The sequence below is a fragment of the Morus notabilis genome, unplaced genomic scaffold (assembly GCF_000414095.1).
Source record: "Morus notabilis unplaced genomic scaffold, ASM41409v2 Scaffold168, whole genome shotgun sequence".
Classification (NCBI taxonomy): Eukaryota; Viridiplantae; Streptophyta; class Magnoliopsida; order Rosales; family Moraceae; genus Morus; species Morus notabilis.
Window position 1 is genome coordinate 438,793 of NW_010367753.1, and position 23,780 is coordinate 462,572.

Sequence of the window (23,780 nt, forward strand, 5' to 3'; positions counted from 1 at the left end):
AATCACTATTATAAATCTCTTTTCTACTATTCCACCTACCAGATCCACCTTCGAGCAATCTTGTCATTTCATCAAAATATTATGCTCAATAACTACTTAATATACACTAATAACATAACAATGCATCTCAATAGAATGTCAAACTTATAAATCATGTATATTATGCCATGAATGTATGCAATGCATTGGCCAACTCGTATGTGAGAATTTTTGGGCATCACATTGGCTGACTCCAATCCAAAGGAGTGGTGGCTCGATACTGGGGCTACAAGACACATCTGCTGTGACCGGGCCGAGTTTGCTGATCTAGTTCTGTTAGAAACTAGAGAGAAGCTCTTCATGGGCAACTCTGCAACTTTTGTGATCAAGGGCCAAGGAACGGTGTTCTTGAAAATGACCTCGGGCAAGGAAGTGAAGCTCCACAACGTGCTTTATGTGCCCGACATCCGGAAGAATCTCATATCCGGGACAATGCTGAGCATGCACGGCTTCAGGATGGTGTTTGAAGCCGATAAGATAGTTTTGTCCAAAATGAGAATGTATATGGGAAGGGATTATGTAAAAAGTGGCATGTGGAAAATGAATGCCATAGCTGTAAAACCCAAAAAGATGAATACAAAGAAAGAGTCTTCCGTTTATATGCTTGAGTCTTCTAACTTATGGCATGGTAGACTAGGACATGTTAATTATGATACTTTGCATAGATTAATTAACTTGGATCACATTCCCACATTTCATATCGATTCCAAACATAAATGTGAAATTTGTGTAGAGGCAAAACTAGCAAGGTCATCATTCCAAACAATAGAAAGGAATATTGAGCCACTTGATTTAATACATAGTGATGTTTGTGACTTAAAGTTTGTTCAAACTAGAGGTGGTAATAAGTATTTTATCACTTTCACTTATGATAGCACAAAGTATTGCTATGTATATTTGCTAAAAAGCAAAGATGAAGCTGTAGAGAAATTTGTGCTGTAGAGAAATTTGCTCTCTATAAGCAAGAAGTTAAAAATCAACTTAATAAAAAGATTAAGATGGTAAGAAGTGACCGAGGTGGTGAATATGTTGAACCATTTAGTGCGGTTTGTGCACAACATGGAATTATTTACGAAGTCACACCTCCATATTCTTCCCAATCGAATGGCATTGCTGAACGGAAAAATCGTACCTTAAAGGATATGATGAATGCAATGTTAATAAGTTCTGGGTTGCCACAGAACATGTGGGGGGAAGCCATTTTATCGACTAATTACCTTTTAAATAAGGTTCCGCGTAAGAAAATTGATAAAACCCCCTATGAATTGTGAAAAGGAAGGAAACCTTCCTACAAATACTTAAAAGAGTGGAGGTGTTTGGCTAAAGTAATGGCACCAACACCAAAGAAGATGAAGATAGGTCTAAAAACGGTTGATTGTATCTTCATTGGGTATGCTCATAACAGTATCGCATATCGATTCCTTGTGCACGAGTCTAAAAACCCTGACATACACAAGAACACGATAATAGAGTCTAGGAATGCATCATTCTTTGAACATGTATTTCCATGTAAGACTAAGAAAGATAAGCCAAGTTCATCAAAATGAACTTTTGAGACTATCATAGAAGATTGTTGTCAAAATTCTGAAAATGATGAAAAGGTGGAACCGGAGGAAGAGCCTAGACGAAGTAAGAGGGCAAGGATAGAAAAGTCTTTCGGACCGGATTTTCTAACTTATATGCTAGAGGCTGAACCTCAAACATATAAAGAAGCTGTGAGCTCAACTGAGGGTCCTTTATGGAAAGAAGCCATAAAGAGTGAGGTTGATTCCATCTTACAAAATCATACTTGGGAACTAGTAGACCTTCCACCAGGAAATAAACTACTAGGTTCTAAATAGATTTTTAAACAGAAAATGAAGCCATAAAGAGTGAGATTTATTCCATCTTACAAAATCATACTTGGGAACTAGTAGACCTTCCACCAGGAAATAAACTACTAGGTTCTAAATGGATTTTTAAACAGAAAATGAAGACAGATGGGACAATTGACAAGTATAAGGCCAGACTAGTAATAAAAGGTTATAGACAACGAGAAGGCCTTGATTACTTTGACACGTATTCTCCTGTGACGAGAATAACATCTATAAGGATGATACTAGCGTTTGCTGCGCTGCGGAATCTTGAAGTTCATCAAATGGATGTAAAGACAGCCTTTCTAAATGGAGATCTGGGAGAAGAAATCTACATGGAACAACCTGAGGGTTGTGTAGCCCCAGGACAAGAGAAGAAAGTCTGTAAATTGGTGAAGTCGTTGTACGAATTAAAACAAGCACCAAAACAATGGCATAAGAAATTTGACGATGTTATGTTGTCAAATAGATTCAAAATCAACGAGTGTGACAAATGTGTTTATGTCAAGAATACAGACGATGGTTATGTCATGCTTTGTTTGTATGTAGATGACATAATAATTGTAGGTAGTAATGATCGGATGGTTAGATCTACTAAACACATGTTAAACTCAAGGTTTGACATGAAAGATATGGGACCGGCTGATGTGGTCTTGGGGCTCAAAATCAAAAGGGTGCCTGATGGTCTCATATTGACTCAGTCACATTACGTGGATAAGATACTTGACAAGTTTAACAAGGATGATTCTGGTATAGCCAGAACTCCTATTGATATAAGTCAACATCTGTCTAAAAATAGAGGGGAAAACATCTCCCAGGTGGAGTATGCTAGAATGATTAGCAGTCTTATGTACTTAATGAGCTGTACAATACCATATATTGCCTTCACTGTAAGTAGATTGAGCAGATTTATGAGTAACCCAAGAGATGACCACTGGAAAGCAATTGTGAGAGTACTGAGGTACTTAAGATATACTCGTGAATATGGATTACATTACACAAGAGAGCCTGGTGTTTTAGAAGGATACTCTGACGCGAGTTGGATATCTGATACATAGGACTCTAAGGCTACCAGTGGATATGTATTCACCTTGGGTGGTGCAGCTATTTCATGGAAATCCTCTAAGCAAACGGTAATAACTAGATCTATGATGGAAGCTGAGTTTGTTGCTTTAGATAAATGTGGCGAAGAAGCTGAATGGCTTAGACATTTCTTGGAGGACATTCCGGATTGGCCAAAGCCTGTACCTGTAATTTGCATACACAGTGATAGCCAATCAGCTATTGGTAGAGCACACAATACAATGTATAATGGTAGGTCTAGACATATACGTCATCGACATAATACCATTAGACAATTGATCTCGACAGGAGTCATAGTCGTTGACTATATAAGGTCGAAAGATAATATTACGGATCCGCTGACCAAAGGACTGAATCGAGATCAAGTTGAAAAAACATCTAGAGGAATAGGACTGAAGCCCATGGAAAAATAGGTTGAAGCAATGGAAACCCAACCTAGCTGACTGGAGATCCCAAGATCTAGGTTCAATGGGATAACTAAATTGTCTAGATCGGCTGAGTTCACTGTAGGGGTAATCCCAGCCTATTCCTATGATGACAACAGTGAAACCTGTATGAGAAAAAGGTTAAACATTGGTTTTTAATGATTCTTATGCACCGGATACGCCAGGAATCTGAGCGGAGTAATACGGGTTACTCTTCATTAAGAAATCACCTATGTGAGAGAGAAGTGGGGCCACTTTAAAGGAGAATTGTGAGGGCTCAATTCTTTAGAAACTCTTGCAGAACCAGGTAGATGTTCATGGCTGAAACGAACATAACCATGAGAACAGAACTGTGTCAGGAAGATGTCTGTGTGAAGTATAATAACGTTTACATGAAGGCAGAACAGTTCAAAGACATCGCGTCTACTGGTCAGCCAGTAAAGTTTTGTATTCTCACAAGGGAAGGTTCAAAGGGTAACGTCTACCTATCCTTTGCAGGCATCGACCGCAGAACTCTATCACCGTGTTGAGTTTGTGTTTTTCTTGCCGTGGGTCAATTTTTCATTCATGTGGGGGATTGTTGGAAAAATGGCTTGTTAAGCCATTTTAAAGGCCCATATTCGGATGGGGCCCAATAGGTTTTTAGGACGAGTCTCGATGGATTGCCGTTCTCCGTCGCGAGGAGATCAAAATTGAGTATTCATACACTCAAAATGGTTTTTGGGTGAATGAGAAATTGATGATCTAAGTATGTTACTTGAAATGGTAAATGTAGAAGAAAATTACAAAAGTCCCACATTGGCTAGGAGTGAAGCCAATGTGGTGTTTATAAGTGATTGCACTTTGAAGCCTAGGTAAGCATGTATACTAGAGAGGCTCTCTCACGCGCAGGGGGGATGCGAATCACGATCCCGGCGGGTTGGGGGCTAATGTGTGCGTCCGCACCCTGCGGACACGAATGCCGGACCGGAAAATCCGCTTCGTGCGAGCCTATTTTTGCAATTTTTCTTTTTATTTTTTACTTCTAGCCGTTTGGTCTTACCATAAAGCTGTGCTTAATGGCTGCTAAATGCCCATAATAGGGGCTTAATGGTGATCAATGGAGACAAACCGAATTAAGCTTTGATGGCTTCAGTTTTCATCATCAAAAAATTGAATTACTGCTAAATGCCCATAATGGGGGCTTAATGGTGATCAATGGAGACAAACCGAATTAAGCTTTGATGGCTTCAGTTTTCATCATCAAAAAATTGAATTAGTATGCAGTATGAGGCCAAATTCATCATGGGATGACATACCGGTTTTGCCTTTTAATATTGCATAGTAATGGCTGTTTTTAACACCATTAATCCGGGATTAAATCTGGGTTGTAACCCCTATATTTTGGACCCTATATAAGGGCATACTTCACATGAACATTGCTCACACCTCCATAGAGTATTCTCACTCTCTCTCGTCTCTTTTGTTTTTCCGAATTCCTTCGTGTAAGTTCTTGTTGTTCGGTTTTGGTGATAGAGGAAAGATCCGATTCTAGTTCACTGGACGGTTCCGAAAGTGCATCGAGCTTCCGTCGTTGTCGTTGTATCCTGGGAGACAGACGTCCAACGTAACCTCAAGCACACGCCGGAGGGGATGAATCTGTTTTAAGGAAAACGTGGTCCACGTGCCACGACATCCTTGCAACTTTCAATTCCGAGTTTGGTAGAAAGGTTGAATTTGCATTGTACAATTTCAATTTTTTCCATTTCCCTATAGTTTTGATCTTCTTTGTATTATCCTATTTCGGCTAACAAAAATAATTAGACTAGGTTCATTTTATCAATTTGAGTCTAAAATATAAGTTTTTTTTACAGTAAAAAGTTCTCAAAAATAATCACATTTAATTTTTTTACTACAGTAAAAAATTCTCCCATAAAGTCACATATCAACTCAAATCAGCGAATTAAAAGGTTAAAAAATTATTTTAACTAGTAATTTTTTAATGAGTCACTCTAACCATACTCTCTATTGCAATTAAATATATTATTTTAATATTTTTTGAGTTTAAAGTATAAATAACTTTTTTTTATTTTTACTTTATGCTAAAACAAAAATAAAATAATAAAAATAATAAATAGCTAATCACTTCTTGCTATCTATATTTAGTTAGTAAAAAATATTTTAACTAAAATAGTTAATGATTTAGTTAATGGTTAGAGTAAAAAAAATTAAAAAAAAACTAAGGTCCCGTTCATTTCACCGATTTGAGTTTAAAATTTGAGTTTTACTACAATAAAAAGCTCTCAGAAACAGTCATATCTATTTTTTTTTTGCTATAGTAAAAAAATCTCACATAAAATCACATCTCAACTTAAATTAAAAATTTAAATTAGTGAATTAAACGGACCTTAAATTATTAATTATTTTAATTAAAAATATGAAATAATTAGAATAGATGAAAACTAGAGTTACTCTTAGACGTTATAGCAAGACTTGACATAATATATATCAAGAGCATAATATGAATATCATATCAAATGCTTTTTCAATCAATTAATGCCTATCGTTGTCAGACCAAGATGGATGGGGGTAAAAAAAATTTCGTCGTTTCTGTTTTAAAAATCAAAGTGGAATTTGATTAAACTGAAAAAAAAAAAAAAAGGTAATATAAAAAATAGTTCCAAAAAGTTTAATCGAATAAATTCAATCTCCGACTAGCCAATATATTAATACGAGTTTTGCTCCAAATTGTAGAGAAGGATGAAAGGATTAGCTTAGAGGTGTCTAAAGGGATGTGTTGGGGCGGCACAATCCTTCTGACCCAAGCACAACCCTATACTATGGAGGGACGGGCATGAAGAGAGACTCTTAGGTCCAGCCTTAATCCTCAGTTCTGGCCCGGGTTTAGGTTCTTATGGGTCGGCCCTACTAATAGTTCTGTAATAGTTCTGTAGGACCTTTATAGGGCCGGTCCTTTAGGACTTTATTGAACCGGCTCTCCTAAAGACATTGTTCAACGATTCAATTTATAGTCGTTGAGTAGGCACCGGTCAACTGATGGCTTATAACTTCTCTGCTACCAGACGACCGGATTACACTAGATTCCTCTTAAAACTAAATTTTAACATAATTTTCTTAATGCACTTGAGTTTCACTTATGATTAATTTTTTTATAATTTTATATTTGATGACAAAAAAAAAGTAATATATCATATGCTCTAAAAAGCTGTGATTTTATTGAAATAATATGAATAATTATAAAAAAATGACTAGTTGATCGGATGACATAGGTCGATCGATTGGCACTAAAATGTCTCAAATCTCATTAAAATTTTATGTCGCGGGCCGTGCCTAACCTGCGGGCCTCATACATGATGTCCAATCCAAGTCCTTCTGACGTGCCAAGCCGGCCAGGCCCATAATAGTACAACGTCAAGACAGACAGAATTGACCATTATAGCGGGCCAAGTTGGGCCGCTGGGCTCAATTGACACCTCTATATTAGCTCAAAGAGGATTAGGTCTCATTTTCGTATTTCCTACACGCAATAGGCCATTCAAAACAAAATTAACTAGCAAAGCAGAGGCAACAAGAGGCCACGCTAATCAAGAACCACAACATTTTATAATAATAACAATGTGAAACAAGAGACTTCATGACAAATTACACGCTCGAGAAAAAGAAAATGTACAATTAAAAAGAAGAAAAAAAAAACGATCCCTTGTCAGTTACAGAATACGACAATTGAAGGATAAACAAAGAATCACATTTCTCCAACCAAACACCAACCATCATCCCCTTCCACTTGCTCCAACACAAAACCCACATCACAAAAACTCATTTCTTCATCATCATCACCATGGTCCACTTGATCATCATCACGATCAGCATTACTGATCTCAACCCCTGATTGAATAGGATTAAAACCCACCGTAGGATCCTTGACATAATCACCAACTTCCTCCTCTTCACCGTCAAGATCATGATCATGCAGGTGATAACTAGACATATGATCCACAATCCTAGTGGCGGAAACACCGGAGAAGTTCAAACCGGGTCGGGAGTCAACGACCCGCCAAGTCAGCAACTTGTAGTTGGAAACGACGTCGCGTGATTTCAGCTTCTGGTTTCCCTTGGTCTTGTCCTTGGCCTTGCATGTTGGGTGCAAGTGGCAGCCGTTGCACCTCGGCTGGCTACACTTTCCGGTGAACTTGGAGTGGTTGGTGGGCTTCGACGGGACCCGGGTGAACAGCCCGGCCGTGGCAGGCGAGTCGAACCGGTTGACGAATTGGGTTTCAGGTTTCGGGTTCAGCGGGGTCGGTAGGATCCGGTATGTCCGGACCATCCCGTGTTGGCGACCCTCCCTCTTCATTTCCGGCCAAATTGAGCTCTGAGCTTAAAAAATAATAATAATAATAATTGAGAGTGATTTTGGAATGGTGATGGTAGTGGTGTGTGTGTGTGTGTGTGTGTGTGTGTATATATATATATATATATAAAGCTATACTTTTGGAGAAAGGAAGCTCGGGAAGCAAGGTAGTTGATATTGATGATGTGCGTGTGGTCCAAGACAATAACTTTGACATTTGACAGATCATATTTAGATAAAGAAATGGATATTTATGTATATATGTATATATTATGTGACATGTGTGTGCAATGAGCATGTGTTTTGGGGATGATAACGTATTTTCACCGGCCTTCACATTTTTTAGCATGTGATTACATTAAAATATATATGTAATATAATATAATTGTTATGAAAATTAAGAAAATGTAAAATTAAGGGGAAAAATTTTAGAGAGAGTTTTATTAATTTTGTGAAAGTATATAAAATGAAGAGTTTTGGAGATCTATTTATAAGAAAATTTTCAACAGTATTCACGATTACTATTTATATAGTACTTACTATTTACAGTTACTATTTACACAATAAAATTCTGACATGAAAATTAATTTTGATTAACTTACATAATAATTTTGATTGAGGTGTACAGCTACTGTCCATAAAAGTAATCAACTTTTTTAACGGATTGGGAATTAATGGCCAATAGGCACTTTTTTTTTTTTTGCTTTTATCTTTAATTATTTGAGCATTATTATTATTGTTTCCTCAAAAGTTCTGGAATCGTGATTATTTGAGCATTATTTGGTTGGATACTGCATTATTTGAGCCTATATGAGTAAGTCACCCTTTGTTAATTCTAAGAGAAAGGAGAAAAATATCTTTAAAGTGCATTGCTTTGAATTTTTATTCTTTATTTTTTATTAATATTATTTTTAATTAAGTAATTATATTAGTTAAAAAAATATTAATCAAAAGTATCAGATAAAAATTTAATCTAGACTCGTGCATTTTAAGTAAGTTGGTCTTAGGTAGATAAATCATAAATATAACTTTTACCCTAGTGCAGAATTCACTTAACTATTAATAGAACCTCAAGATTAACTACTGTCTAATAAGGATATAAAATTTCTCAAGATTAATAGTTATTTACAAGTACACAGTGTTCAGACGTTTATAATATATATGACTTCTAATTGCTCCAAAAACAGATGCTTTTCTTTTTTCTTGTATGTAACGTGAAAAGAAAAATTAAGCAGATCTTAAGGAGCTAGTGGACCAATTTTCACATTACAAGTATGAAGAGAGTATATATACTTATATATGTCTATATATGTGTGTGTGTATAATATATCATGCGTTTTACGGCCAAGGGCTAAGCCTCAAACGTTTTGTGAATGATCTGGTTGATTAAAGGAATCAATAAGTGGATCTTTTTCCTCGTTGATCTTGCCAGGGACATTTTCTTTTCTAGCAGGATATAGCAAGAAATGTTGACACAGGAAGATAAGGTCATAGAATGTGGATACCTGCATATATGAGTATTTCATTCAGCGAAAAGAAAACTTTGTATCAGCAAAATTAGCTAAAAGTTTCATTGGACATCATATTAATAATAATGATGACAATTAAAATAAAAAAGAAAAAAAAGCTTATAGTTGTGGAGAAGATAATGGTCATTGATGTTGATGGATGATTTAGGAAAAAATATTACTCTTGGAGTTGGGAACGAAAATAAATTCTTTACTCTGCACTAATATTATACGACATGTTTACGCAAATGCATGTTACTTTTGCAAGGATTTTGATTGGTGACTCCGTTCATTTCGCTGATTCGAGTTTAGAATTCAAGTTTTGTTACGGTAAAAAGCTCTCTGAAACAGTCACATCTAACTTTTTTGCTATAGTAAAAAGCTCTCACACAACATCACATCTCAACTCGAATTAGCGAACCGAACGAACCCTAAAATAATTTACCAAAAATCGAACGTAAAGCACATACCAAAGACAGCAGTATCTTCCCAATATTTCCATAAAAGTTCACCCAAGAATCTGCAAAAGACCAAAAACGTCTTAGAATAAATAAGCTAGCCAAGATGATTACTACTATATTTTAGTTGAGAAAATTAAGATAGACAAACTTTGATCTATAGATTGTACAGCCATCTGCATAAAATTCGCGACGCTTCCCGTGAAGTTAAAACAAATAATGTAAATACTGAATCCATCAGTGCTCTTCCGCTTGAAGTTCATGAATGCCTACACTTCATAATTAAGTATTTCAAATACCATGCATGGACACTGATTTGGCTTGTAATAGAAGAACAAAGTTGTGTACCGCAGAGCAATCACATGCCTTCTAAAGGAAATTAAACCTCAAAAGATTATGAAACTCTCAAAATTAGGTTTAAAATTCCACCATTTAATCCATTTATGGTCATCAATGGGTGAAGAGGAAAACAAAAGAGGGAGACATTTCTGACCTGAGGAGTATATTTGATGGCTGCCATAACTACTTGGATTGAGCTGTAATATACAATGAATTGTAGTAACCAGGAAAGTAAAAATACAATCACAATCCAAAAAGTTATCCATTTTTTTAAAGCAATCTAAAAGCTACCAATTACCAACTTCGTTAATTTGTTTAAAACGTGCATTGGTTTTAGTAAAATGCGTAATGGCGCCTTTTATACCGATCGTTTTAAAGTTATTTTACCAAACATAAATGTGTAATTTAGAACTTTGTGCAAAAGTCAAACGCGCCTTCATTCTTGAAGTTCTGCTCTTTTAAGCCAAAAGGATTTAGATAAAGAAAGAAACTTACTTGAAAATATTGATCAGCCAAAGCCAAGAATGGGTTGGCAAGGCAATGAAGAAACAAACTCCAGCAGTAAACCACACTACGGAGACAATTCCAATACTAACCTTAGAGAATGTCTGACTTCCCCGCTACAATATTAAAGTCATCATTCAACACAACACAAAAAGCCATATTCAAAATTAGTTTTGCAATATAATAATTACGAAAAAACAATAATTTAATTACCTCATAAATTGCAATTTGGAGTAAGTGAATTAATGCTAATAGAACAGCGTGAGTTGAGAAAGCAACATCATTTGCTGCTACGGGTATCATCTGCAACAAATATCACAGACGTATAGCAACTGAAAATTGTGTTAAAAGCAAGTATTTAAATGAACACAAACCTCTTTGGAGCCGTACTTCTCACTGACATATTGCAACTGAAAATTGTGTTAAAAGCAAGTATTTAAATGAACACAAACCTCTTTGGAGCCGTACTTCTCAAAGTACTGTTTTTGGACATCGGAGCTAAAGTAGAGAGTGGCGTTGTAGATGAGGTAAGAAGTGTGCTTGGTCAAATTTAGTAACACGAAATCAAAGTTGAACCCAACAACACTAGACAAAAACAAAAACCATGAACAAAAAAATATATGGATGTGGATATATAATTCACGCAAATTAAGAAGAAGAACAATTCATGGGAAATATAAGTGTTTACCTTTTTCTGCGGAAGTTCAATATGACTTGTGGCCAGGGAGCGAAGGTCCAAGCAATAAAAGCAGTCCAACCCAGAACTTGATATGCGATTTCCAGCGGAATCGAATTCCATGATGCCATTCCTCCTTCTCTAGCAGAATCGAGCCTTTTCTTTTTCTTTTTCAATTATGTTGTTAAGCTTGAATCATTGTCTGGTGTCAGTTTTTTTTTTCAATGGGAAATTATATTCTAAGGTGCAGTTTAAAGTTGAAAAAAGAGCACTTCTATTTGGCTACGCCGCGGAGTATTTTGACATTAACCATGTTGAACACTGTTGTTTTTACTATTCTTTTTTAAGAAAATTAAACGTGCATCTAGAAGGGAGATTTGTGTCATAATTCATGTTTTTAAAAAAATACATATAAAATGAAAATAATTCTAAATTATAATTCTAAATTTATAAACCAAATGACATTTTGAAGGGCTTGTTAACTGAATATGAGCAGTGAACACTAGTCCCATTTGAAGGGCTTGTTAACTGAAGATGAGCACTGAACACTAGTTCCAGGTTTGACGAGTAGAAAAGAACAGAGGGAAACGCTTTTAATCATCGTTCACAGAAGGGAAGTTTTGTCTTTTTAGAAAACTAACTCCGTAGAAAATCCATGATGTTTGGTAAACCATTTAGTCGCTATTAATTTCTCCTAAAATTCTAGCTATATACATCTTTGGGGCAGATTTTTTTTAAGACGTCATAATTGGTTGCTTCTAATTCTGAAACATATTTAACTCGTGTTGTCCTCTTTTCCTTTCCCCTATTTAAATTTAAATAATCGATTGAATGACTATTAAAGCATTTTAATATTATCTGTACGTACTATTTAAATCTTTTACAAAAATTAAAAGATATTAGACTTAATTTAATTTAACAAAATCGGTTTATTAGGAGAAAATTATCCTCATTTTATTAAGTGAATCATGCCAATATCTCCAGTTAATGTGAAATTTTAATACGCCTCCTCACACACAGTGTAAATCATGTCAAACCGCTGTGAATAAGTCGATATTGGGGGACCCAACATTACAAAATTGAGCATGCTCTAATATCATTTTACAAAAATTAAAGGATATTGGGCCTAACTCAACCTAACAAAACCTGCTTATTATGGGAGAATTGCCCTCACATTATTAAATTAATCATGTCAATATCTCCAATTAATGTGAGATTCTAATAAAGAGCTACATGATTAATATTGATTGAAGTATTAGCTCAATGACTTTTTGTCCTCTTTTCCTTTCTCCTATTTAAATAATCGATTGAATGACTATAAAAGCATTTTAATATTATCTGTACGTACTATTTAAATCTTTTATGAAAATTAAAAGATATTAGACCTAATTCAACTTAACAAAATCAGTTTGTTAGGAGAAAATTGTCATCATTTTATTAAGTGAATCATGCCAATATCTTCAGTTAATGTGAAATTTTAATACGCCTCCTCACACACAGCGTGAATCATGTCAAACCGCTGTGAATAAGTCGATATTGAGAAACCCAATATTACAAAATTGAGCCTGCTCTGATACCATTTTACAAAAATTAAAGGATATTGGGCCTAACTCAACATAACAAAACCTGCTTATTATGAGAGGATTGCCATCACCTTATTAAGTTGATCATGTCAATATCTCTAACTAATGTGAGATTCTAATAAAGAGCTACATGATTAATATTGATTGAAGTATTAGCTCAATGACTTTTTATCCTCTTTTCCTTTCTCCTATTTAAATAATCGATTGAATGACTATTAAAGCATTTTAATATTATCTGTACGTACTATTTAAATCTTTTACGAAAATTAAAAGATATTAGACCTAACTTAACTTAACAAAATTGGTTTGTTATGAGAAAATTGTCCTCATTTTATTAAGTGAATCATGTCAATATCTCCAGTTAATGTGAAATTTTAATACGCCTCCTCACACACGGCGTGAATCATGTCAAACCGCTGTGAATAAGTCGATATTGGGAGACCCAACATTACAAAATTGAGTCTGCTCTGATACTATTTTACAAAAATTAAAGGATATTGGGCCTAACTCAACATAACATAACCTGCTTATTATGGAAGGATTGCCCTCACCTTATTAAGTTGATCATGTCAATATCTCCAACTAATGTGAGATTCTAATAAAATCAACTACAAAAGCATATGCTCCGCTGACAAATCGAGAATCATCAACCTTCATTAAGAACAGAGACTTCACAACAAACTACGAACTCAATAAAATTAAACTGTATAATTAAACAAAATATATGATTCATTCACATAGAATAGAATCTAACAATTAGGGGATTAGCAAAGAATCACATTTCTCCCACTAAGCACCAATCATCTCCTTCCACTAGGTCCACCACAAATCCCACGTCACAAAAGCTCATTCCTTCCTCATCACCATTTTGATTCTGATCATCACCATTTTGATTCTGATCATCACTAGAATTACCAATGATCTCGACCGTTGTTTGGACAGACTGAGAATCCAGAGCAAGATTGTCATCACTAGCACCGTATGGACCATCATAATTATCATACAGATGAGGACCATCATAATTATCATACACATCACAATCACTAACTTCATAATCATCATGATCATCATCATTGGCAAGATAATTAGACAGTTGATCTAAAACCCTCGTGGCAGAAACCCCGTGGAAAGCGAGCAACTTGTGATTAGAAACGACGTCGCTTGATTTCAGTTTATGGTTTCCCTTGGTCTTGTCCTTGGCCTTGCGTGTTGGGTGCAAGTGACAGCCGTTGCACCTGGGCTGGCCGCACTTTCCGGTGAACTTGGAGTGGTTGGTGGGCTTGGACGAGACCCGGGTGAACAACCCGGCAGTAGCGGGCGCATCGAACCGGTTCACATATCTGGTATTGGGCCTCGGGTTCAACGGGCTTGGTAGGATCGGCAAGGTTCGGACCATCCCATGCTGGCGACCCTCCCTCTTCATTTTGGCCAAACTTTTGTGAGCAAAAAGGAGATAATTGAAGTAGTGATTTTGAAGAGGGTGTGGATTGTGTTTATGCTTTATAAACGAAGTTTGGGAATAGAAAGCTTAGGAACCAAGGTGTTTTCCTTTGGGAATAGAAAACTTGGGAACCAAGGTGTTTGATTGATGATGTATACGTGTGGACCAAGCTAATAAACATTGACAGATCAATTAGATAGAGAAGAATATATATATATATATATATATATATTGGCCACTAAAAGTGGGCACTTCAGAAAGAATCTTCCTATTCAGAATTAAAGACTTAACTAATGTCTCGTGAGAGGAGATAAAGTTCTTCAATTACCCTTTGTTTTGGATGAGATCTACAATTACCAACTAAACAGTCATATAATCAATCAGTTTAACGTAATCTCGGTCAAATTGATTCTTTGAACAAAAAGTTGTGTGCTTTTGGAAAAAGATGAAAAGTAAAAATAAAATAAAATAAAAAAGGAATAAAGTCGTGTGTTCTTTTTGGCTATAGCAAAGCGTGTTTTACGATCCAACCTCGAGTACTAGAGAATGACTCTCTTCCATAACTCCGTTCTTGTTCCGTCACTATTTTTTCTCTCTTTTGTGGGAGTGGGACAAATAATTAAGGAGAATCTCATAGTAGTGTATTAAAAAGAAAAAAGAAAAAAAAAAAACACCTTACTAATATGCATATACATATACATAGACACATCCATCAAAGATTACACATAGTATCTTTTGCGGTGCCAATTGTCACCTGGATTTAATCTGCAACAACAAAAACTGGCATTGACCATTTTCATCAATTTGCTATTGGCTTGCTTGCGAGAATGGAAAACGTCAACTTTGTAGCTTGATTAGAACTAAGAAGTGGCACAATCACATTGAATTGCTTTAATTTAATAACAGGCCAGCTACTGCAAAAGTGCACCAATTTTCAGACCTTATACAACTATGAATGTTCCACAAGAAATGTTTTTCTTGTATACGATGTCTAAAGAGAGGGCAATTCTTAAGGAGTTGTACTAGTTTTTTGGCATTTAAAGAATATATGTAGCCGAGTATCATGTCCTGTGAAGCAGGTTAAGCCTCACACGTTTTCTGACTCCGTCTCCGTGCGATCTGAGGACTGCATAAGTGGCTCTATTGCCTTGACGGTTTTGGGAGGGATCAGTTCTCTCCGGCCAGGATATAGCAGGAAATGTTGACACATGAAAAGGAGGTCAAAGAAGATAGATATCTGCAGAAGTGCATATTTCGTAGAAGAAATTTTGGTCAGAACCTATTAGGTAATAGTTTCACCGACATCAAATGAATAGGAAAACATCATAATGGAAAAAGAATAGAATGATCATCGATAATGATGGATATTTTTGGAACAAAGGTAACCTCTTTTACTCACACTTCTTTATCTGTATGCAAATGATCTTTTTGCAAGGATTTCTCTTCAATTTGTAGCTAAAGAGAAGTGCTAGGGACATCAACTTTAATACCAACTTAAGTGGCAATGAGTGTCATTTTTCCACTATTAGATGTGACGTGACAATCTTTCAATCACATATTGATGATAACTCACATGTCAGGTTAGTTGATACAATAAAGTTGAGATTAGAGTTAGTGTCCTTATCCCTAGAACTTATGATGCAGAAGAATAGCATAAGAAAATGTGACATGATACTGAAATGTGGATAACATTCCATACCAAAGATAGCAGAGTCTTTCCTATATTTCCATAGAAGTTCACCCAAGAATCTGTAGAAAGCCAAAAATTTAGAATAGGTTAGCACTGAAGTATGTATGAGGAGGCAGGTGAAAAGTTCTATTTAGCTGAGGGGAGTTGACAAACTTTGATCTATAGACTGTACAGTCATCTGTGCATAGTTTGCAACTCCTCCCGAAAAGTCAAGTAAAATGTTGCCGATGCTGAATCCGTCGGTACTCTTCCTCCTGAAGTTCATGAAAGCCTACAACAAAAAATGATACGAAAGTTAGATAAGAAAATTAATCATCGTTCTCATTGACAAAGCAAGCAGTTGCACATTAAAAGTGATTAAAGAACCATAGTGGCAATTTCATAGCAATAATCGATTACCATCATCCACTTTTCTAACGAGTGCAGAATTTAAAGAACTCATTTTAACGCATTCTTGTAGCTAAGACCTAAGGGGTCATATTTCCACCTTTAACATGGCTAATCCTAAAGTTAAGTCATTCTCAAGGATCTCTATTCTCTATGATTAACGGTAAAGTCCATGAAAACCAGAGAATTCACATACAATTACATCTCATACAACAAAGAAAAACTCAAATGGGGAAACATCTTTGACCTGAGGAATATATTTGATGACTGTCATAAATACTTGGATTCCGCTGAAAGACAATGAATTAATACCAAGTCAGAAAGTAAAATTACCACAAGTTTGCGTATCAAGCAAAAAACAGAAGTATAGTGTTCAAAATGTTTCTTGAATGGACCTCAACTACTTTCAGATGGTGGCCAAAAAATACGAAAATAAGAATTCACAAGAGAAGAAAATAGTGGATGATTAAACCAAAGTCAAGCATCTTACTTGAATATTGAGATCAACCAAAGCCAAGAATGCTTTGGCAAAGCAATGAAAAAACAAACTCCAGCAGCTAACCACACAGCAGAAACAATTGCGAGACTAATCTTGGAGACTTTTTGTGCTCCACGCTGCATAAGGCCATCAACGAACAAAACGCCGGACTCAGAATTAGGAATGAGTATCTTCAACTCAAATACTAACTCAATGAAATGCTAAATTTCTGTAGTAATACTCAGATTTGGCATTTTGATAAGAAAATCATTCTCCACTACAATGCTATGGCCTATGTTTAATGTTAAAGTTGACATATGCCACACATGGTGTCTGATTTAACACCAAATATAGCATATGCCAGAATTTTGGCATTTGATTACTTGTTTAATTGATGAATGTGTTACCTTTTTTTACTTCATAATTACAACACTACCATCTTTCATTATTTGAAAACTAAAAACTTTGTCGTTTATAAATTTCAAGGGTATAGACTTTATTACATGATACACTAAAAATCCGAATATAAAAGACATGTCAAATACAGTACACTATTATTTTGTACACTTTCCTAATAAGCCAAATTCAGTATGTTTTCGTCGGAGATAAGCTAAATACATTAAGCATTAACAAAGTCAGTAACATCAGGTTCTGGAAGGCAAAAAGAGAGTATAATCTTTACCTCATAAATTGCAATCTGGAACAAGGTTATTGCTGTTAATATAACGGCGTGAGTTGAGAAAGCGACATCATTTGCTGCTACGGGTATCATCTGCAACAAATATTACACATAATAAATATTAAGACAAAAGAAAAGAAAAACAGAAAGATTATGTGAAGATGAAACGACAACAAATCCAAAATCAGAAATTTAAACAGAAATCACCTCTCCGGAGCCGTACTTGTCGCGATATTGTTTTTGAACAGCGGAGCTGAAGTAGAGAGTCGCGTTGTAAATGAGATACGACGAGTGCTTCGTCAAGTTCAGCACCACGAAATCAAAGTTCAACCCCACAACGCTTTACACACAAAAATTAAAGTAAAAACAAAATTAGACAATATTAAGGAAAGATGAATGAATAAAACCAAGAAATTAAATTTACCCAAAAAAAAAACAAAAAGACACAAAACAAAGAAATGAGTTTCTTACCTTTTTCTGCGGAAATTCAAGATGACTTGTGGGTAGAAACTGATAGACCAAGCAACGAAAGCAATCCAACCCAGAACTTCGTACGTGATCTCCAACGGAACCGAATTCCATGACGCCATTTTCTCTTTTTTTCTCTCTGCGTTTTCCCACTCGGTCGGAGACGGAAAATCAATCAAATTATAATCAATCTTCAATTATATATATGCATATATATATCTTTATCGGATTTCTCTTATGGACAGTCCCATAAGAAAAGTGCATAATTACTCCCAAAAATATATGTATATCTTTGAAAGTCGTAATGCATAACAGTCATAAGCCACAACGAAAGGCAGTTTTTGATCGTCCGATTAACGATCCTAAGCTGAATCGGGACCGTAGGTTCCTGGTTGGACCAATAATTACGGTTCTGGCGCGTGCCACGTTGGTCGACGGTTCTTTATTTTTGGAAAAAAAGTAACGTAAACAGTGGTTTATCGGTAAATTTGGTTTCGGTGTGCACTGTCTGTAACTTTTTAGGTGCAGTCTCTGTCAGAGTCTCCCAAATTACGAGAAGATTATTTTTCGGGAATGAATAAAGATGAGATTGGAACCACATACATTTTGTTCCTGCAGATTAAATCATCTTAAACAAAAAAAAAAAAAGAAAAAAAAAAAGAGCACTCTATCTTCATTTGCTGACTTCACTCCAACCTTTTTTTTCTCCCTTCCTTCTTTTTTTTTTTTTTTTCTTTTGAAAAATAACAAATCTTAAAATTACAACGTTATACAATGTGTGGTTGTGCTTTAAGCCCATATTATGAAATCTTTTCATCCATCATTTTCTCTAATTATTATAAATAATTAGACTATCATTATCTGCTTTTTATTTTTCACTATTAACGATATCTAACAAACACTCCATTATTTGAATCTTTCAATGCAGTCCATTAATGCTTCATTCCATTAACATCCATTCTGTGTATAAATTACACACTTTAATATAAAAATAAAACCAATAATACTAGATAAAACAAAACAACACATCAATATATTTTTATTAAGAATCACAACAACAATGTCATACATTTTTATTAAAAATCACAACAACAATGTCATTCATATTTATTATTCATTACAACAACAATGTCATACATAAACCATATCAATGGCGATTTCCCCGCCATTGGTCAAACATTTCCCTAGCTAAGTTATTTCTCCATGCAATCCAAACATTGGATGTTTCAATATGTGTGTAATGCTCTACTTCTTGTTCATCCTTCTCATCCTCTTCTTCTTATTCTTCTTCTTCTACTACCAATTGTCTTTCATAAGGATCAATAGTCATTTCTCTCCTAATTAAGTTATGAAGAAGACAACAAGCGGCAATAATCCAACATTGTATATTGATCGGATAGAATGATTTCCCTCTAAGAATTAACCATCGCCCCTTCAAAAGTCCAAATGTCCTCTCAATAACATTCTTAGCCGAGGAATGTTTCATGTTAAAAAACTCTTCAGGAGTCTCAGGAGGGTATGTCTATGTATTTAAATGGTAGAAGATCCATATCTGCTCATTGATGGGAAAAAAGAAATAAGCATACTGATTATAAAGAAAAAAAATCAGCCATGTATATAACGGATTCAACAAGAAATATATTCAACCAAAGACAATGGTCATCATTAACAGATTCAATAAAAAAAAAATAGATTCAACCAAAGGCAATGACATCATTAACGGATTCAACAAAAAAATAGAACTATTTGCTCTCTTTTTTTTCTTTTTCTTTTTTTTTTCTTTTCTTTTTTTCCTGCTCTAAATCAAAAGGTGCTCTGCGACACTGCGTTGCTTTCAAAAAGAATATCCATTAATGAAGATTTTGAAAGAAAGTCCATTATCCAAAAGGTGCTCTGAAAGAAATATCCATGCTCTGCGTTGAAAAAAAAAATCCAAAAGGTGATCTGGTAGAGAAATTTCTCTTTAAAAAAGACGTGCTTCTGTCCTAAACAAGACAAATTTCTCTTCTTCACCGAGATCTCTAATTTGGGGATAAAAAAAAAATCCCAGGCTGATGCGGATTCAACAAGAAGAAAAGAAGAAAATAACAAGAAAATAACATACCTGGTGGTGGCGGCACAGAAAAGTCTGACGATGACGTGGCTGAATGGAAGGCAGCAGCGGCGTGGTCGAGCGGTGCCAGACTAGATGAGAGAAAGGAGGCTAGCTGGGAAGAGATGGGTGACAATCTGTGAGAGATGTGAATGTGAGAGAGAGAGAGAGGTTATGACTTTTTTCCCGTGATATTTAACTTTATTGAGAAAGTGAATAACACCTTTTTTAGGTGGGTTTAAAATTATTTTAAAATATGATAATGTAAAATTTATGTGTTTTATTTGTTTAAGTTTTAAAAAAATCTAATAATTATATTAAATATGAGAATTTATAAAATTTTTATTTCTATTCTTAAGATTACTTCATACCAAACACTCCTTAAGATTCTATTTATTTTATTTATTCAAATTTAAAATTTAAATTTTATTATATTAAAAAATTATTATAAATAATTATATTTAATTTTTTTATTATAATAAAAAATTTTCACATAAAATTATATTTTAATTTAAATTAAAAATTTAAATTAATAAACTAAACGAACTTTAAAAATATTGCACTTAGATCCACAGCATGCAACGTGGGTATCCAAGGGACAAAAATAGTAGTTCAGCGAAAAAAAAAAAAAAAGACGAGTAGTAAATGTGGGATCTTTTTGTCCAAGTGCATGTAATTTTATTGTCAAATGTGATTACTTTTACTTCTCGGTCAAAGTCGATTCATGTGGGGATGAAGAACCTTTCATGAACTTGGAGAGAACTTTAAATTGATTATTTTCTTTTTAAGAAAAGCATTATTTTCTTTATTTTAGAGACTTGTCTGGCGCATTTTTACAAGTTAGGACCAAAGCACAACATTTTAAAATATCAACGACTGAAGCAAAAATTTACCCTATATTTTTCTTTCCCAAAATCTTTGCAAAGTGGCCATAACTTCAATCTACGAATAAATTAATTATGGGTTCTTTGATATGGCTAACTTCTTCTAATGTGGAACAAAAATTCGTACAAATTATAGCTTTTGTTTGAGTTTATCGCAATTCAGTTCATATATTAATAGTATTATGACAACTCTTTTTCCAAGACTACTTTATGAATTCATTATTTTTTGCAGTTTTGATCACCGACCTTATATTTGATGATGGATTTCTTAACAATATATTTACCTCTATTATATTCCCCCAAAAAAAAAAGACTACATTTAATCTTAGTTAAAGAAGAAAACTGTATATAGTCATATTTCAATGACTAATTTGTCTTTAATCTTTGTAAACAAACAATTAATTTTCTTTTGAAAAAAAAGACTAAACCCTAGGGTGTGTTTGGTTGGGAGGAATGGAAAAGAATGGAATGGAATTAATGTTATTCTTATGTTTGGTTGGTTTTAAGAAAAAGAATGGCCATTCAAAATAGACTAACTTTTCCATCAAATTGGTGAATCATCATTCCTTCCTCATATGAGAGGAATGCCCATTCCAAACTCTATTAATTTTCTTTTCCATCATTACCCTTGAATATTATAATTATTATATTAATATTTATAATATAAGTAATATTATATTATAATAATTTATATAATGTAATTATATCTTATAACATATAATATAATATATTATAATTATATACGTATATTATATCATATTTAATATTATAATAATATCTTATATTACGTATTATACATTGTAATTATATTTATTAATATAATATACAATATAATTGTGATATTGTAATTAATAATAATTATATTTATCATTATAAGATAATATAATATAATATACAATTGTGATGTTGTAATTAATAATACTTATTATAATTATATTTATCATTATAATATACTATAATATAATATAGTTGTGATATTGTAATTAATAATTATAATAATAATAATTAGGATAGTAGTATTTTTTAGAAAATTAAATATAATAATTATATATTTTATAAATAATATTATTATATTATATTATATTATACGATATAGATGTGATGTTTTCACTAATAATATGATTGTTATAATAAAAATTAAGATTTTATTATTTTAAATATATAATATTATAATTATAATTATAATTAGATATTATATATTATAATTAAGTATTTATTTTATTACAATATAAATTTATATTATAATAGATAATATACTATTAATTATATAATATAGTATGGTTGTAACATTATAATATAAAATAATCACAATATTATTATTTTATTACATTATATATCATTTTATATTATATATTATGATTGTATAATAATAATAAATAATTATATAATTATAATTATATATATTACATCCTTATAATTTTACATATATAATATTAGTTATTAAATGATTATATTAATATATATGATATTAGTTATATTAACATGATAGATAATTTTGTCAACATGAAAATATTCATATCCCATTCTATTACATTTATAAAAGTAGAACCAAACAAATGAATTATCTTTCCTTTCCATTCTATTCTATTACCATTCTTAAAATTATTCCTCCGCTGCAACCAAACGCACCCTAATATGCAAATAGTTTGGGAACTATTCCTCAAAAAAAAAAAAGTTTGGGAACTAACAATGCAATTTTTTTAAGACTTTAAAATAAAATAAACACTATAAGATTTTCCCTCATTATGTTTCTCGAACTTTTAATGTTGGGTTAAGTTTCAAATATAGGCCCAAATCTATATACAGAACAGAACGGGCTAGCCCAATACAATCCACAATCAAACAAGCTCATCTTCCTTAAGACCCCTCCCCCTCCTTTAAGAAAAAATTGTAGAATTTAAGTTGAGTGCCTGAATTTTTACTTTTAACTTTCGGGACGTTGTTGATTTATTATAATATTTTTTTTTATAAAAAATATACATAAATAAAAAATAATTATAATCACATCATTTTAATTTTAAATAAAACGTCTTCTTAATAAATATTTTTAAATATTTTTTATTAATATAATTATTTAATTAAAAAATTAAAAAATTAAAAATAATAAATAAAAATTTATATTTGTGAAGATTACCCTTCACTCAATCCCCTTGCAAAATCCTTACAGAGAAACTCCCGAGGAAAACCGGAGACATCCGATCAAATCCGCAGTCCGTTCAATGGCGAATTGTCTGACTAACAAAACCCTAACATTGATCAGAAACCCTAACCTTGTCAAATCCCTCTCCTCCTGGGCTCGGCGCTTCAACTCCGTCGCCGCCGCCGCCGAGCAACCGCAATCCGACGACCCTTCGTCGTCGTCCTTCACCTTCTCATCCGAGGGCCAAGATCACAAAACGGACAACAATGGAACCAATAATGACTCTATATACGTTAAAGCTCCGAGCTCGGATACGCGGCGAAAAGCGGGATCGGCGTCGGTGACGATGCCGACTTCGTTCATGATGGGGTCGATCGTCGGAAAGCGGTTTTACAAGAAGGTGACGGCGAGGAATGCGGACGACGGAAATGGATGGACTGTGATGCTTGATTATCGGACACTGAAGACGCCTTCCAAGAGGCCTCTCAAGCTTCCGACTTTGACTCTCGCTAAGGCCATTGCTGCTGAGTGGGAATATCAGGTATGGTGCTTTTCAATTTTTATGGTCTTTTGAGTTTCTGGAAACTTAGCTTCAATTTGTCTTCTTCCAGATCAAAATTTGTTCTTGCGATTAATAGTATACGAGCTTGGATCGAAGGATTTGTTCAAGATTGATCTGTTTATTCCTTCCAAATCCATTCCCCC

General features: G+C 33.9%; 5 protein-coding genes across 5 annotated transcripts in view; 1 reads left to right on the forward strand and 4 right to left on the reverse strand.

Annotated features, from left to right (window-relative positions):
• Positions 1-6,981: 6,981 nt before the first annotated feature.
• LOC21400664 lies at positions 6,982-7,822 on the reverse strand. Its single transcript, XM_010113347.2, has one exon. The coding sequence runs from the start codon at positions 7,749-7,751 to the stop codon at positions 7,143-7,145; it is 609 nt and encodes a 202-aa protein (XP_010111649.1). The 5' UTR covers positions 7,752-7,822; the 3' UTR covers positions 6,982-7,142.
• A 1,073-nt stretch (positions 7,823-8,895) lies between these two features.
• On the reverse strand, positions 8,896-11,462 carry LOC21400665 (cystinosin homolog). The gene is made up of 8 exons (XM_024175579.1): positions 11,246-11,462; positions 11,010-11,142; positions 10,771-10,860; positions 10,549-10,673; positions 10,208-10,250; positions 9,866-9,983; positions 9,727-9,776; positions 8,896-9,253 (listed from the first exon to the last, which is right to left on the reverse strand). The coding sequence occupies exons 1-8, from the start codon at positions 11,362-11,364 to the stop codon at positions 9,107-9,109; spliced, it is 825 nt and encodes a 274-aa protein (XP_024031347.1). The 5' UTR covers positions 11,365-11,462; the 3' UTR covers positions 8,896-9,106.
• Positions 11,463-13,249: 1,787 nt separating this feature from the next.
• Positions 13,250-14,388, reverse strand: LOC21400666. The gene has a single exon (XM_010113349.2). It carries the CDS (start codon positions 14,237-14,239, stop codon positions 13,592-13,594), a length of 648 nt encoding a protein of 215 aa, XP_010111651.1. The 5' UTR covers positions 14,240-14,388; the 3' UTR covers positions 13,250-13,591.
• Positions 14,389-14,990: 602 nt separating this feature from the next.
• Positions 14,991-18,223, reverse strand: LOC21400667 (cystinosin homolog). Its single transcript, XM_024175568.1, has 8 exons — positions 17,963-18,223; positions 17,699-17,831; positions 17,495-17,584; positions 16,825-16,949; positions 16,582-16,624; positions 16,101-16,218; positions 15,957-16,006; positions 14,991-15,494 (listed from the first exon to the last, which is right to left on the reverse strand). Exons 1-8 carry the CDS (start codon positions 18,079-18,081, stop codon positions 15,345-15,347), a joined length of 828 nt encoding a protein of 275 aa, XP_024031336.1. The 5' UTR covers positions 18,082-18,223; the 3' UTR covers positions 14,991-15,344.
• A 4,861-nt stretch (positions 18,224-23,084) lies between these two features.
• Positions 23,085-23,780, forward strand: part of LOC21400668 (ATP synthase mitochondrial F1 complex assembly factor 2) — a 2,635-nt gene continuing 1,939 nt past the window's right edge. The window contains exon 1 of the mRNA XM_024175574.1: positions 23,085-23,616. Coding sequence (XP_024031342.1) covers positions 23,155-23,616 — 462 coding nt within the window. The 5' untranslated portion in view covers positions 23,085-23,154. The remainder of the gene's footprint in view (positions 23,617-23,780) is intronic.

Excerpts from the sequence above, each read along its gene's own strand:
- LOC21400664 (XM_010113347.2), bottom strand. The coding sequence starts at position 7,751 with ATGAAGAGGGAGGGTCGCCAACACGGGATGGTCCGGACATACCGGATC.
- LOC21400665 (XM_024175579.1), bottom strand. The coding sequence starts at position 11,364 with ATGGCATCATGGAATTCGATTCCGCTGGAAATCGCATATCAAGTTCTG. Across the intron at positions 11,143-11,245 it reads TTGAACTTCCGCAGAAAAAG|TGTTGTTGGGTTCAACTTTG; the intron begins GTAAACACTTAT and ends GTTTTTGTCTAG. Across the intron at positions 10,674-10,770 it reads TCCAAATTGCAATTTATGAG|CGGGGAAGTCAGACATTCTC; the intron begins GTAATTAAATTA and ends TTAATATTGTAG.
- LOC21400666 (XM_010113349.2), bottom strand. The coding sequence starts at position 14,239 with ATGAAGAGGGAGGGTCGCCAGCATGGGATGGTCCGAACCTTGCCGATC.
- LOC21400667 (XM_024175568.1), bottom strand. The coding sequence starts at position 18,081 with ATGGCGTCATGGAATTCGGTTCCGTTGGAGATCACGTACGAAGTTCTG. Across the intron at positions 16,007-16,100 it reads TGTACAGTCTATAGATCAAA|ATTCTTGGGTGAACTTCTAT; the intron begins GTTTGTCAACTC and ends GGCTTTCTACAG. Across the intron at positions 15,495-15,956 it reads GAAAGACTCTGCTATCTTTG|ATATCTATCTTCTTTGACCT; the intron begins GTATGGAATGTT and ends GCACTTCTGCAG.